At 36.7% G+C, this 14,030-nt stretch overlaps 1 protein-coding gene across 1 annotated transcript in view; it reads right to left on the bottom strand.

Moving 5' to 3' along the window:
- The window catches only part of CDH7 (cadherin 7), a 100,983-nt gene that overhangs the window by 57,421 nt on the left and 29,532 nt on the right, over window positions 1-14,030 (bottom strand). Inside the window, exon 2 of the mRNA XM_069467884.1 lies at window positions 167-461. Within this exon, the coding sequence (XP_069323985.1) occupies window positions 167-461 (295 nt within the window). The remainder of the gene's footprint in view (window positions 1-166; window positions 462-14,030) is intronic.

Consider the following 14,030-nt stretch of genomic DNA (forward strand, 5'->3'; position numbering starts at 1 on the left):
AGGGTACTGACCACTAACATGTCTCAAAGTTTCCTTTCATGCTGACAATTGCTATACACATACTAATGTGTTTTTTCCCCACTTCTTCTTAATGACAATTCAATTTTAAATACAAACCTCCTAAAAATCAGAAACTCACTACCAAAGCAGCATGTTCTTTACTTACCCACAGGAGACATTTCAGGAACTCCTGCGGTGTATGGACCATCCAAAAATTTGGGTTCGTTGTCATTGATATCCTGAATTTTGATGACAAACTCAGACTCGGGCTCCACGGGTTTGTTGGTGAGCCGGTCCAGCGCTTGAGCTCGGAGCGTGTAGTAGGCCTGCTCCTCGCGATCCAGTCTCTTTGTAGCATGAATATCCCCAGTGTTCTCATCAATAATGAAAATGGAACTTGCCCCTTCTCCTGACAAGATGTATTTGATGGAACCATCTCCTTTATCAACATCAGAGTGAAGCTGGTGAAAAATTCATGTGAGATGAGATTAACTTACAAGAGAGTCAGCGATATGTAGATATGTAAAAATAATTCTTATGTCAGGCAGCAGTACATGAAATTTTATTGTTCTTGGAAAGATAAGCTGAATGCTTATTGTGCACAGCAGAAAGGCTATTAGAATGTGTCAGCTTGTACGCGTGAGCAAGACAATTTCATTTCTTCCTGTAAACAGTCTCATTTCCAAAGGTATTTTATTATCATTCCCAAAGTTAGGAACTTGTTGTAGTGTTATTTTTGATTTGGTTTGTCCTTGCCACTTCTAGCTATCTTCTTTGAACAGAGCAGGCATTCAGTAAACATCTATAATTGGTTGATTTGATCTTATTCCAAGCAAAGTGACTTTCTATAGAACATTTGTAAATTTAGTTCTAATGTATAATCTAATATGTTCAGAAATCCTCACCTTCTTTAAGGGTGACCTTTTCTCCCTCCTCCCTTGCCCCTACTCACACTACATTCCATGATTAACAAATACAGATGGATGTCCAGTCACTAAATCTGTCTTCCAAATCCTGTTCTGTGTTTTAAAATATGAAGCAGAAAAAATTACATGGCTCTCTAAAGTGGGAATTTTAAATCAATACATGCATGGGACTTCGACTAAAACCTTTCTTGAAATACCAAGAACTGCATTAGATTTGCATGATTAACCCCCGGCATCAGCAGCAGAGGTAGCACCTACTGATTTGCATTTCATATCTGGGACTGTCCCTGCTGTATGTCAGAACATTATGTTGAACAGAGGAACCCTGGGAAACTCAGAAATAATTACACATTTTCCTGAACTTCATAACCTGAGAAACACACTACGCAGTCTATCATTTCAACAATCTTTCATTCCCTATAACTGCTATCATTCTGGACTTTGGTTAAAATGAATATAAAAACCCAATTTACCAAATAAAAAAAGCTTTTTAAGGCCCTACAGAACTGGGATTGCATTTTTAAAAAGAATTAGGTGCTAAGAAATAGAAAATATGAAAAAAAAAAAAAACACTTAGGAAAGTATGGGCACAGTAGTTTTTCATCCTTACCATGGTTTCCTGTAAGTGATTCTTCCCTTACACTGTAACAGCTGTGTTTATATCTGCTGCAGAGTATTTAAATACCTGGAGCAAATCTTTCTGTATCTGAAGTTTTTAGTCAGGACTAAGTAATACAAAAAATAATTCTGGCACAAGTTATAATTTAAATGTTTTCAACGTGGAATTATCTAGTAGATAACTGTGCCACATGTTTATCCAGCGTATGGGGAAAGTGTGTTCTTGAACTATTGTGAATCACTTAATTTTCTTGAGTCATTCTCAGGGATACTATTATTATGTACTTATCTCTCTCTAATTTAAGAAGGAATAAATATGAGAATTATTATAGTTTGAACTATTGAGAACTTCCTAGGTGTCAGTCACTATTCTTAACATTCTCTACATACCACTCATTCAATATTCACAACTGCCATTATTAATCCTATCAACAGATGAGGAAACTGAGGTACAGAAAGGCTAAATACCAGGATTATGAAAGCTGGCAGGCTGGGGGAAGGCCCAAGATTCCATTCCCTGCAATGAGATCCTGCCTCTGATCAGGATGTCATGTGTGGGAGCTGTCCTGTGTGGGAGGGGCACCAAGAGTCCTGCAAAGGAGAACTTAGAGAAAGAAGGATACATGCAAGAAATCCCCACTCAATCACTCCCCAAGTCTTAGAGAAGCTCAGTGCTTTGGAATGATTTCCATCAGTGCATTTTATGACTTACCAGAATGGTCTTTTCTTACCATTATATAACAATAAATTCTACCACATTTAACAATGCATAGCAAAAATCTTGAGTTCTGAGACATATGCAGATGATGGATAAAAATAAATTGTTTTTAAGCTTCCAGTCCCTCAACCCACATTCAATGCTGCTCTCTTAATGCTCCCTGTCCCTCACCTGTGCTCGTATGGGGCAGTACTTTGTGGTGTCTTGTCTACATCCTACTGCCAACATTCGTGTGAAACGTTAGAGAAACAGCCAGGTAACCATAAAAAATACCGGTAATACATGGTTTGTGTCTTTAATCAAAAGTTTTCCCCACCCCAAAATCACACTAAGGGCTTCCATTTATAGAACCAGCCCTCATAATTAACTAGTTCCTGTCAACTGATTGCTGTTTTCATGGCTGGTTATTCATTGTCCCTGTGGTATTCCAGGTATGGGGAGAGGATAAATGTCTTTTCAATATAAAATGTACATTAAGTCCTGGCTATGAACTTCACCCTGTGCTGTGATGCTGTATTTTACACTATGGTGGTGTTCGTTGTTCTCCTTTCTGACAGCATTAAGAGCTTAAAAGTAAAAGGTTCATTTGGTTGTTTTTCCAATCATTCAACAGAAAGATTCCTTCTCTTCTACTATCCCCCCAACACTCACTCACACACACACACGCACACGCACACACACACACATGTCCTGTTTCAGAAGCCATGAACTTCACTACCTTTCCTGTCACTGACAATTTCTTCCTGCTGGTACCATCACTAGGCTTGTAATCATTGCCAAAACTCACAAGCAGAAAATTGCTTGGAATCTAAACTCAGTGTCCTTGCAAGGTTAGTGTAAGCATCTGTGGTTAAAAGTGGTTGACCAACTTTGATTTGTTAAGATGAGTACATAATTATCAGATGCATTCAGACGTTCAATCTGTGAGACTATGTGCATTATACTAATCTTGATAGGTGAAATGAAACTTGCGCTTTTAGTGAAAAACTACTATCTCATCCAGATGAAAAAGAATGCTCAGCAAAGAAGAAAAATGTTGCAAGTGTAGAAATAACAAATATCTTAAGTTGACACGCATCTATGTAGGTGTACACATATCTTTGTAAATAACTGGCTATCACAAATAGAACTGAGAAGTGTTACTCTTCACAGTGAAAACCTATGGCCAGGAAGCAACATCAAAAACAAAAAAACTATGGTCTCACAATATGGCAAATGAATAAATAAACAAATGACAAACACAACCCAAACCCAAACCAAATGTTTGCACTCTATTTGGGGCAGAATAGAACTCATAATGTTATGTCTATTTCACTTGCAAATACCCCTATGAATGTGATCCTGAGATTTGTCTAGACAATAACTAAAAAAAAAAATCTCAGTTCATTAATCATCAGACAAAACTCACCTTTACTGCCTGGGTTCCTAAATTTTTTTTCAAAGTATTTGTGTGACTCTAAAGTAAATATTTAAATTAAAGTTTGTTTTTTTTTTTTTCAAATGAGCATAAAAAGTAAGGAGCACAGAACTCTTATTTGGGTCTATCTCATGATCAGGAAAAAGATAAGTAGGGGAGAGGTATAATGATTATGTGAATCCTATATGTTATTATGTCAGCATCATGTATGGAAAAATGTAAGAAATATCAAACTGGGTTGGACTTTCGTAATCTACACAGGCCAGGAATGCCAAGAACATGGTACAGGTACCCAAAAATATATCTCTTAATAATCCATTACATTTCCATCATCCTGCTTGATAGAGTACCCCCATGTGTCTATTATATCCTATACTGTTTTCATTTTCTCTGAACTACACTCCTAGTTCAGAATCCTCTAACCTTTCACTTGGGCTGTTACAAAACTCCTTAATTATTCCCTACTTTTAATAACTCACATTGTCCAGGCTGTTATAACACTTATCAGAACTTAAAATATACATTAAATTCCATCACACCCTCCATTAAATATGATTTTACATATCACGAGTATTTTTACTGAGTACTAAAACATAATATTGAGAGATGATACCATCTCACATTTGTACAACAATACTGGCTCTGAAGGACTTTTCATGATGGACCAGCACATGGACATGGCATGGGGCTCCCCAGGGTCCAGCCAACTGTGGCTGACAATTTCAGGAAGCATCTGTTGCTGTGGTTATGTTCATTTTAGAACATGTGGAAAGCACATCCTTGCTGAGAATCCAGTTCTTTAGAAGTCATTGGAAAGTGAGAGGAACATTTACCCGACTGACTCTTGATCTTCATCCTTTGGCCTTTTCAGCATGCTCATGAAATATGTCTGATTGTTTCCCATGGTTTAACCAAAAATTCTAGGCATGGGGCCCGATCTGGGTGTACACCATCTTCCTATTCTCACTTTTCCACCACATTTCACATTCTACGCTCCAAGCATGTTGGACAGGTCCCTCTGTCTGAGCATAGCAAGCATTTCCCACCTTTTCAACACATCCTTCATTGTCTTAAGCACTAACTGACATCCAATTCAGCTAATACAAGTTCCCTTTTACTGAAGCTTTACAATTGTCCTATTATTTTTCACGGCATTTTGTTCAAATTTCTATGGCAAAATTCATTTAATTCTGCTTCATACTGAAAATCTAGTTTAGTTGTTTTTATAGCCAACTTAATTATTAATAAACTCCTTGAGAATTTAGGTTCAAATTTATCATCATAGTCTATATTCTCAATAAACAGTATGTTGTATTAAATTTGGTAAGTTTATAATGCACTTTTTAAAATAGTATTTGTTTTATTTCAATTTCTATCCTTTTAAGTTCTAATAACATTAGGCAAAAAATAAAACGAACAAAAAACATCCTCTATCTCTGACTTCTTCTCCCTAATCCTCTGAACCATCTAGTTGGAGCTCAGATACCTCATTTTGTTGCTCGTGGTAATATAATACTAGGCGTGTTATTTTCTACTTTCACATTTACATGTTTGTGTTTCCCAGGAGACAGCCCTCGCAGGGACAGACATGCTTTCTTATTTCTCTCTGTTTCTCTGTTTCCCCAGCTTTTCTATCTCCCTTTCTCTTTCTTTGTCTGTCTCTCATACACACACACACACACACACACACACACACAAAGGTCCTCAAGGAAGGTTGAAAGACCCTTACATATTCTGGGATGCCAGAATCTTCATGGTTTTCATTAATTATTTTTTGTCCATCATTTATCTTTTAAGATTGTAGCAACCAAAACTAAAACCAGAGCAGCACACTGCCATTCTGACTATTTATTACATCTGTTTAACCAGATTGGACCTGATATGAGCTACCTGGTCTAGTATTTTCAATCCATCTGATTAAAGAAAAGTCTGAAAATAGGAAATTTTCCTCAATTTAGCAGACTGAGGTAAAAAAAAAAAATCAATTCAACAAATTGATCAACTTTTCTTTCCTCTCTGTACTACTTAAGCTCTGCTTGTTATTTGATGTTCCTGATGATCTTGTCTTTACTCTGACTCTTAACCCACTCCTCTGTAAAATGGAGATAAATATATCCACAACTGGACTTCACTGAACAATTGTGACCACTACTTCAGATGATGTGGTGGAATGTAATAAATTACCATAATACTGGGATTTCACTTTTTAATGTTTTTGGCTTTAAAAAACATACTAAATTTTCATGTCACAAAAAAGAGCAAATATAGACATAACATGAAACTATTGGGAAAGAGATATTTATTATGAAAGCTTTGACATTAATAAAATAAAAATAAATTAAAGCCTATGTTATTCTCACTGACCTATTTACAATAATTATAGTTTTGTATTCAATTTTTCCTTGTAATGGACATTGGGAGAAGAAAAAAATGCCAACTATAACTTTATACTGCTATTGCAAGAGTATACAAAAATGTAGTGATGATGGTAGAATAAAAAATGTGCTTCTTTGAGCAGTGAGTTAATCAATCTGAGAGTGATTTATATAAAATATTAGCAAAGGTCTTTAAAGTGAATGCTCTATCATTTATTTAGTTATTATAAATTCCTGACTTTTAAAGTTTAAAATTATATTCCAGATTGTTAGAACAAATGCAGGACACTTTTATTAAACTTTTAGAAGGTTAAAATTGTAAGTATAGCATGCAGCCACTGGCCAAATTCTTGGCCCAAACTGATTTTCCAGTTGCAGTGGTTTGGAGAGGGATGGGGAAGGAAGAGTCTGAATGGAAGAAAGCCAGCTCTCTGGCCTCTTGTGACACTCTCCTTGGAGGGGAGCACTACACGGAGTGTCCAAGCTCTGGGATCATGCAAGTTCTCTCCACTATACCATGTTTGTCAGTGTGCTTGGGCCCATGGGGGTAGAAAAGCCTCCAAAAAACTTGGTAGCCACTGGCCACCAAATGCTTGTGGAAGGGTGAGAAGGATCACTCCTTACCCTTTCCCTGGGCTCAGAGCCTCTCTGATATCTTTTTTCCTTAATCTCCTTCCTTCTCTGCTTTGAAATTTTCCTCCATTAGATCCCTGCAGGCTCTGGCACCTCTCTCTATGACCTACACCCACACTGCATCTCCACTCCCCTTTCCCCTATCTGAAATCCTATCATCCCTCTGGGATGGTCCAGCCAGTGATGTCTCTAGTAGGCCATCTTTTCTCTCTCTCATGATAAAAGCCCTCAACAATCTTGGTATAGAAAGAATGTATCTTAAGATTATAAAAACCATATGTGACAAAACCATAGCCAACATCATACTGAATGGAGAAAAGTTGAAAGCATTCCCATGAAGAACTGGAATGAGACAGGGATGCCCATTTTCAACACTTCTATTCAACATAGCGCTGGAAGTCCTAGCCAGAGAAATCAGGCAAAAGAAAGAAGTTAAGGATGTCCAAATTGGGAAAGAAGAGGTCAAACTGTCGCTTTTTGCTGATGATATGATCTTATATCTAGAAAGTCCCAAAGATTCCACCAAAAGACTTCTGGAATTGATAAATAAATTCAGCAAAGTCTCAGGTTAGAAAAACAATGTACACATATCAGTAGCATTTCTATACACCAATAATAGTCAAGCTGAAAATCAAATCAAAGACTCAATACCATTCACAATAGCTACAAAGAAAATGAAATACCTAGGAATATACTTAACCAAGGAAGAGAAAGATTTCTACAAAGAGAACTACAAAACACTAAGGAAAGAATTGTCAGATGATACAAACAAATGGAAAAACATATCATGCCCATGGATTAGTAGATTCAACATTGTTAAAATGTCCATATTGCCCAAAGTAATTGACAGATTCAATGCAATCCCCATGAAAATACCAATGGCTTATTTCACAGATATAGAAAATATAATTCTATGTTTTGTTTGGAAAGAGAAAAGAGACTGAATCATTTGGAAAGAGAAAAGAGACTGAATAGTCAAAGCAATCTTGAGCAAAAAGAACATATCCTGGAGGCATCACATTTCCAGACTTCAAATTCTACTGTAAGGCTATAGTAACCAAAACAGCATGGTATTGACACAAAAATAGAGATATAGACCAATGGAACACAACAGAGAAATCAGATATAAAACCATCCACATTCAGCCAACTGATCTTTGACAAAGAAGACAACAATATACACTGGAGAAAAGAATCATTTTTCAATAAATGGTGATGGGAAAATTTGATTGCCACATGTAGAACAATGAAACAGGATCCATATTTCTTACCACTCACAAAAATTAATTCAAGATGGATAAAAGACTTAAATGTAAGGCATGAAACCATAAGAATTCTAAAACAAAATGTTATAAAAACTCTTCTAGATATTGGCCTAGGCAAAAAATTTATGAAGGAGGCCCTAATGGCAATCATAGCAACAACAAAAATAAATAAATGGGACTTGATTAAATTCAAAAGCTTCTGCACAGCCACAGAAATAATCAACAGAGCAAATAGACAACCCACAGAATGGGAGAAAATATTTGTAAGATATATATCAATAAAGAGCTAATAACCAGAATCTACAAAGAATTCAAGCAAATCAGCAAGAAAGAATCAAACAACCCCATCAAAAAATGGACAAAAGATATGAACAGGAGCTTCTCAAAAGAAGATAAGCAAATGGCCAGTAAACATATGCAAAAAGGCTCAACATCACTAATCATCAGGGAAATGAAAATCAAAACCACAGTGAGATATCACTTTACCCCTTTTAGAATGGCTTTTATTAAAAAGTCCAAAAACAATAGATGCAGCCATGGATGCAGATAGAAAGGAATGCTTATTCACTGTAGGTAGGACTGCAAATTAGTACAGCCTCTATGCAAAATAGCATGGAGATACCTTAAAGAACTAAAATAGACCTATCATTTGATCCAGCAATCCCACTACTAGATATTTACCAAAGGAGAAGAAGGCATTTTATCAAAAAGACACCTGCATGTGAATGTTTATTGCGGCACAATTCATAAATGCAAAGATGTGGAATCAACCCAAGTGACATCAGTTCCTGAGTGGGTTAACAAAAGGTGGTATATGTATAACATGGAACACTATTGAGCCATGAAGGATGACTTAATGCCTTTTGCAAAAATATGGATGAAACTGGAGAGCATTATTGTAAGTGAAGTATCTAAAGAATGGAAAAACAAACACCACATGTACTGTCTATTAAATTTAACTAACTGATGAGCTCATATGTGCATAGAGGGAAGTAAAACTCATTGGAAATCAAGCAGGTGGGTGGGGGGAGGAGGAGATGGACAAAAACCTACCAAATGAGTAACACTATCTTGGTGACAGGCACACTTATAACCATGACTCAAGCATTATAAAAGCAATTAAAAAGCAAAAGTATTCGTACCCCATGATACTTTGAAATTAAAAAAAAAACTGTAAGTATAGAAGGTAGATTTAAACAATAATTGGCAGAAATAAACCTACGTGAATATTCACATTATAAAGAAGCTTTCTTTTCTCATTATGCCTTTTAATAAACATTTTTCTCATGCCACTGGTTACCTTGTACTTATCAAACGGTTGAAGAAATATTATAGATGAAAACAAGTGCATGAGTCATTTCTTTCTGGCTGAAGTATTCCTAATTTATAATTATCATCATGGTCCAGGGTAATGGAACACAATTTACTTGTAAAATACTTTTGGTGAAGATGTGTACTTTAAGAAGTATAAGTATTAATTATTACACAGAAACTAATAAAGGAAAGGGATATAATTGAGAAGTGCACAGATAATGGTAAATTTGCCAAGAAAATCTCATTCTTTTTTTCTTTTATTTTAATGAATAAAAAGGAAGAGTTACTCATATTGTTTTTATTCTCAGAAAAAGTTTACAGTAATTAAGTTGTAATGAACTTTCATTCTGGAGTCTTAGTTCATTTACTTAGTAGCAGAAGGACACAATTGTAAGGTCAATGCAATGGAGCCCCAGGTGTGAATACTGAATCTCCATTCTGTTCCCTGTTGTGCTGCCTTGATCACTTTTAAATCCCAGTTTACTCATCTGTTATAGATCATATCTGTAAACATGCACATGGCCTTCAATGCTGAAGCAAGGACAAAATGAAGTAATGCATCTGAAAACCTTTTCATAAAGTGAAACCTTCTATCCATATTTATAAGTTTCCATACTTTGGTACAATAGAAATACCTGCATTCCTTAGGTAAAACCATCTTGCTTTTGTGCGACAAAGTCATGCACCTACTGCATCATTACTCAGAGCTTCACGTTCACAACCACAGCTTTTTGATCAGGGACCAAGAGATAGCAACTCAGAAAAGCATTCTCTGTTCCACACAGCTACATTCACTTCCCTGAAGAAAATTCCACAGCACTGATCTCATCCTATCTCTGATTGCTATCTCTAGGCCAGATCCAAAACTTTCACACAATTTAAGGAATCTGTCTAGAGTTGAATTCTTAATGAAAAAAATTGAAGCCAAGATCTCATCCCTGCTTAATGTACTCATAGACACTTCATGTTAACCAGATGGTATAGTACCCCTTGTTCACTTAGATGTATTAATAAATGCCAAGAAATGGGTGAGAATCAGTTAAAAGCAAATCCCTGTAGAAGCTAAGCTTTTTTCTCAAGAGGATAACTTTTAATTTTTTTTAAATGAGGTTGGTTGAACAGAAAATATATTAATATATAACTGAGGCTAAAGCAGCCACACTCAAAGTGTAGTCTGAGGACTGTGTCCATTTTTCCAAGTCAAAGTAAGTACAGAAACTGAGAGGAATGGCTTAGCAACTATGATAGTAATTTCACAGAATAATTTAATGTCCGTTGAACTCCCAAACAATAATGAGGATTGATTTTTTTATCTAAGTAATTTATTTTTATTGCATTTTATAAAATTATTGGGAGGTCACAACAGAATATGTTCTCTGTTCTTAAAAAAACAAATAATCATGCACAAAAACACTACCAACAACAAAAAACTCAGCTCTTCACCACAGATCCATTCAAAAGCACTGGGCCAGTGAATAAAACCCTACATGAAGCCTCTTGAATGCTTCTAGGCAGTAATACATCTAAAACTCTTTTTCCTGGCCTAACATTAGAGAAGATTGGGAGATACTTGCCACAATGGAGGCAGAAGCAATCTGCAGAGATTATCCTTAAGACTTGCACAGATGTTTTGTACCTGGCATTTTGGGGAAGGCATTCATGTGCACCTTGCAGACAGCAAGAGCACAAGGTGTTTGTAAAATATTTTCTAACCTTTTCTACATTGCATTGCCTTGAGCATTAGAAAATAGAAACAATAATAGCTAAAGCAATGGAAATATAATTTTATAGTCTGCATTTGTGGGAGGGGAGAAAACTTTAACACTTGTGCAATCTAAAGAAAGAATTTTCTAGAATAGCTTATTGGTTCTAATATATGGATAATATGTGTCTAATGCAGATAAATGGAGGTCAATGTGTGAATAAAGATATGGACAGAGAATGTCAGAGATAACACAGAATAGGGTGAATAGAGAAAAGAAATTAGCTCAAGAGGAGGACAGGCAGTGATTTGGCGACTCAACATTTAAACTTACTGATCAGATCTTGTTAAGGAGGCTGTGATGGTTAACTCTAAATCTATAGTGAGTATGTCCATACATTTGTAATTCTATAATCTATTAAGCAAAGTTGGTCTCAGTTATTCTCTATTCAATATTTAGTGTTTATCTAGTTTACCCTTTATGGCATGTGCATAAAAATTACACACTAAACATATCCCTTTATTTGTTATTTGAAGTATCATGTTAAAATTAATACCATCTACTTCACATTAGCTATTACATGAACTAGATGGATACCGTTGACATTATCCTGGTGCCCAAACTGGATTTCCTGATAAATCAAATTGAGTTGAATTTGTTTCTGTTTTTATCTACATACTAACATTATTAATCATCTATTAAAAATAAATATGGACTATCTACTATATTCCTAGTTTGTGGGTGTATACGGATAACCAAAAAGGGTAGCAAGAGGGAGCCTAAAGTGTTGAACCAAGTAGCCCCTGTCTTCATGTGCCCAGAGAGCATATGGCAGAAAAACCAAACTAAGCCCAGGGATTCAGGAAAGTGCATTATTAAGAAATGGTATTTAAGTTGAGACAAGAAAGATACTACTAAGAGTTAGCCTGGCAATGAAAAGCAGAACTGGATTTCCAGGAATGAACTAGGCTAACTGATGAAATAAATTCCTTTCTAGGAATAGTCAGACTGAGTAACACACAGAATTCACTAATTTATAATAAAGAATAATATTGGCATTTGATATATAAAAAGACAGCTTATAGCCTAAATGTATTATAATCTACATTCTAAAACACACACTCCACCGAAGACAGGCCCCCCCATCCACGTTACTCGGCTTCCTGAGGTAGGTAGAACACAAAGGACCAAGAACCAAAGGGTTAGAGTGGGACTGTCTATCTTACCCCATTACCATTTACCCACTTGGGGAATGTGTGCTTCGCATTCCTAGAGCAGGCTGTTTCCATCAGGAACACAAGATACGTCTACTTCATTCTCTTTGGACTCCTAGCTCCAAAGGACCAGAAGATAAGGACAGGAGCCACTGTCCTGGTAGGTGTAACTAACCTTGACCATCAGGAGGAGGTGGGCTTCTGTTATACAATGGGGGCAAGAACAATAGCTTTAGAATTCAGGCACTTGAGTGTCTCTCGATGCTCCTTTGTCTATTTTGATGGAAAATGGACAAGAACAAGAACCTTGGCCTGAGGAGGACTTAGAGATGAGAGGAGAATGATGAGACCACTAACCTTCTTGTGAACTCCACCAGGAAAAGAGGCCTAATATATTTCTGTAAAAGTTTTTTCTTGAATGTATTACGTGAAGCTGGTGAATGTGAGTGGTGCAAGGGGTGGACTCCAAGGCATATCACAACAGCCCCCCAGGTCCGCTCCCCATCCAACCTAATGAAACACTGAGGGTGCTGGTGGCTGACATTTCTCAGCTAAGCCCTTCCCCAAAATGGTCCTCAGCTGCAGAAAGCCACCTTAACCAAGTTACTGCATCTTTCTTTGAGGCATCTCACATCCAAAGACTGGTTGATGTGGGGCTTTAAAGCTGTTCCATCTCCTCTTAATTCAGGACAACTCTGAGAGCCATCCCTACTCCCGAGCTCCCCAAAAGATCAGCTGAGTCCTAGGTAGGCCAGCTCAAGTCCTTCTACTGTCCAATCCTACTTCTTTCTTTTCTCCCTCACAAATGATTATTCTAAGAATCCACTCCAATAAGCTCCCGACAGGCAATTCCCTGTCTCAAAGCTTGTATCTCTGGGGACCTGACCTGCAACATGCATACAAGTTACTAACTCAGTAACTGATGAACAGCAGAACTTAGCTCCCTGTGTACATCTGTCCTCATGTATACTATGCTCTCTCCATCAGATGCATAGGCGACCGAGAGGAACATTTAGATAAGGCTGGGAGAGATGTGTATTTGCAGATTAGAAGCAGCAGCGCTGAAGCAGAGGTTTCAGGGTGGCAAAATTCATGAGAGTTGTAACCTCAGGAAAAATGCCACTTGTTTCAGTAGATATCTGACTTAGTTGTTTTTCCAAGCTCTCAGATACTTTGATTTATAGAAACTTCACACTGTGAATGAACCAATCCCAGGAGCGAGAAGGATTCACTGTGGTGTTTTTCATTTGGGAAGAAAAAGAAGCAAAAATGTCTTAGCTCAGTGAACCCAGGAATCCAATTTGCGTGCCTTCTTCCCAGTTTTCCATGCCCAGGTGAGCATCTTAGGTTAGCTCAAGTGATATGATGCTCAGACTTCACCATAGAATAATTCAATCAGAATATCTACCCGTGGGTCCAGAATTTTTTATTTGTAAAAACTTCCTGGGTCAAACTATTATATACCCACGATAAGAACCCTTGGCCTAAAAGGAAGAAAGAAATATAGAAAGAGTATGAGGAAAATGTTCTTCTGTTATATTGATATATCATTTTTAAGGATGAAAAATAGATTTATTAGCTAGATATAAAAGAGGGAAAATAAGCATGTTTGCAAAACTTTGACAATAATTTGCTAAGAAGGTGCAAATTTTTAAAAGCATACCTCAAACAATCTCTGGCATAATTTCAGTAAGCACTAAAGCTTCCTAAATAAAAAATAAACCTGGTTCACATAACAGGACCCTCCATGGGATATGTAATTGTCTCTTCTAAAATATAGCAGACATAAAGAATAATAAGACAACACTCTGGCTCAGATGACCTAAGAAGATCTAAGAGATGTTTTCT

Source organism: Eulemur rufifrons, chromosome 5 (genome assembly GCF_041146395.1).
Source record: "Eulemur rufifrons isolate Redbay chromosome 5, OSU_ERuf_1, whole genome shotgun sequence".
NCBI lineage: Eukaryota > Metazoa > Chordata > Mammalia > Primates > Lemuridae > Eulemur > Eulemur rufifrons.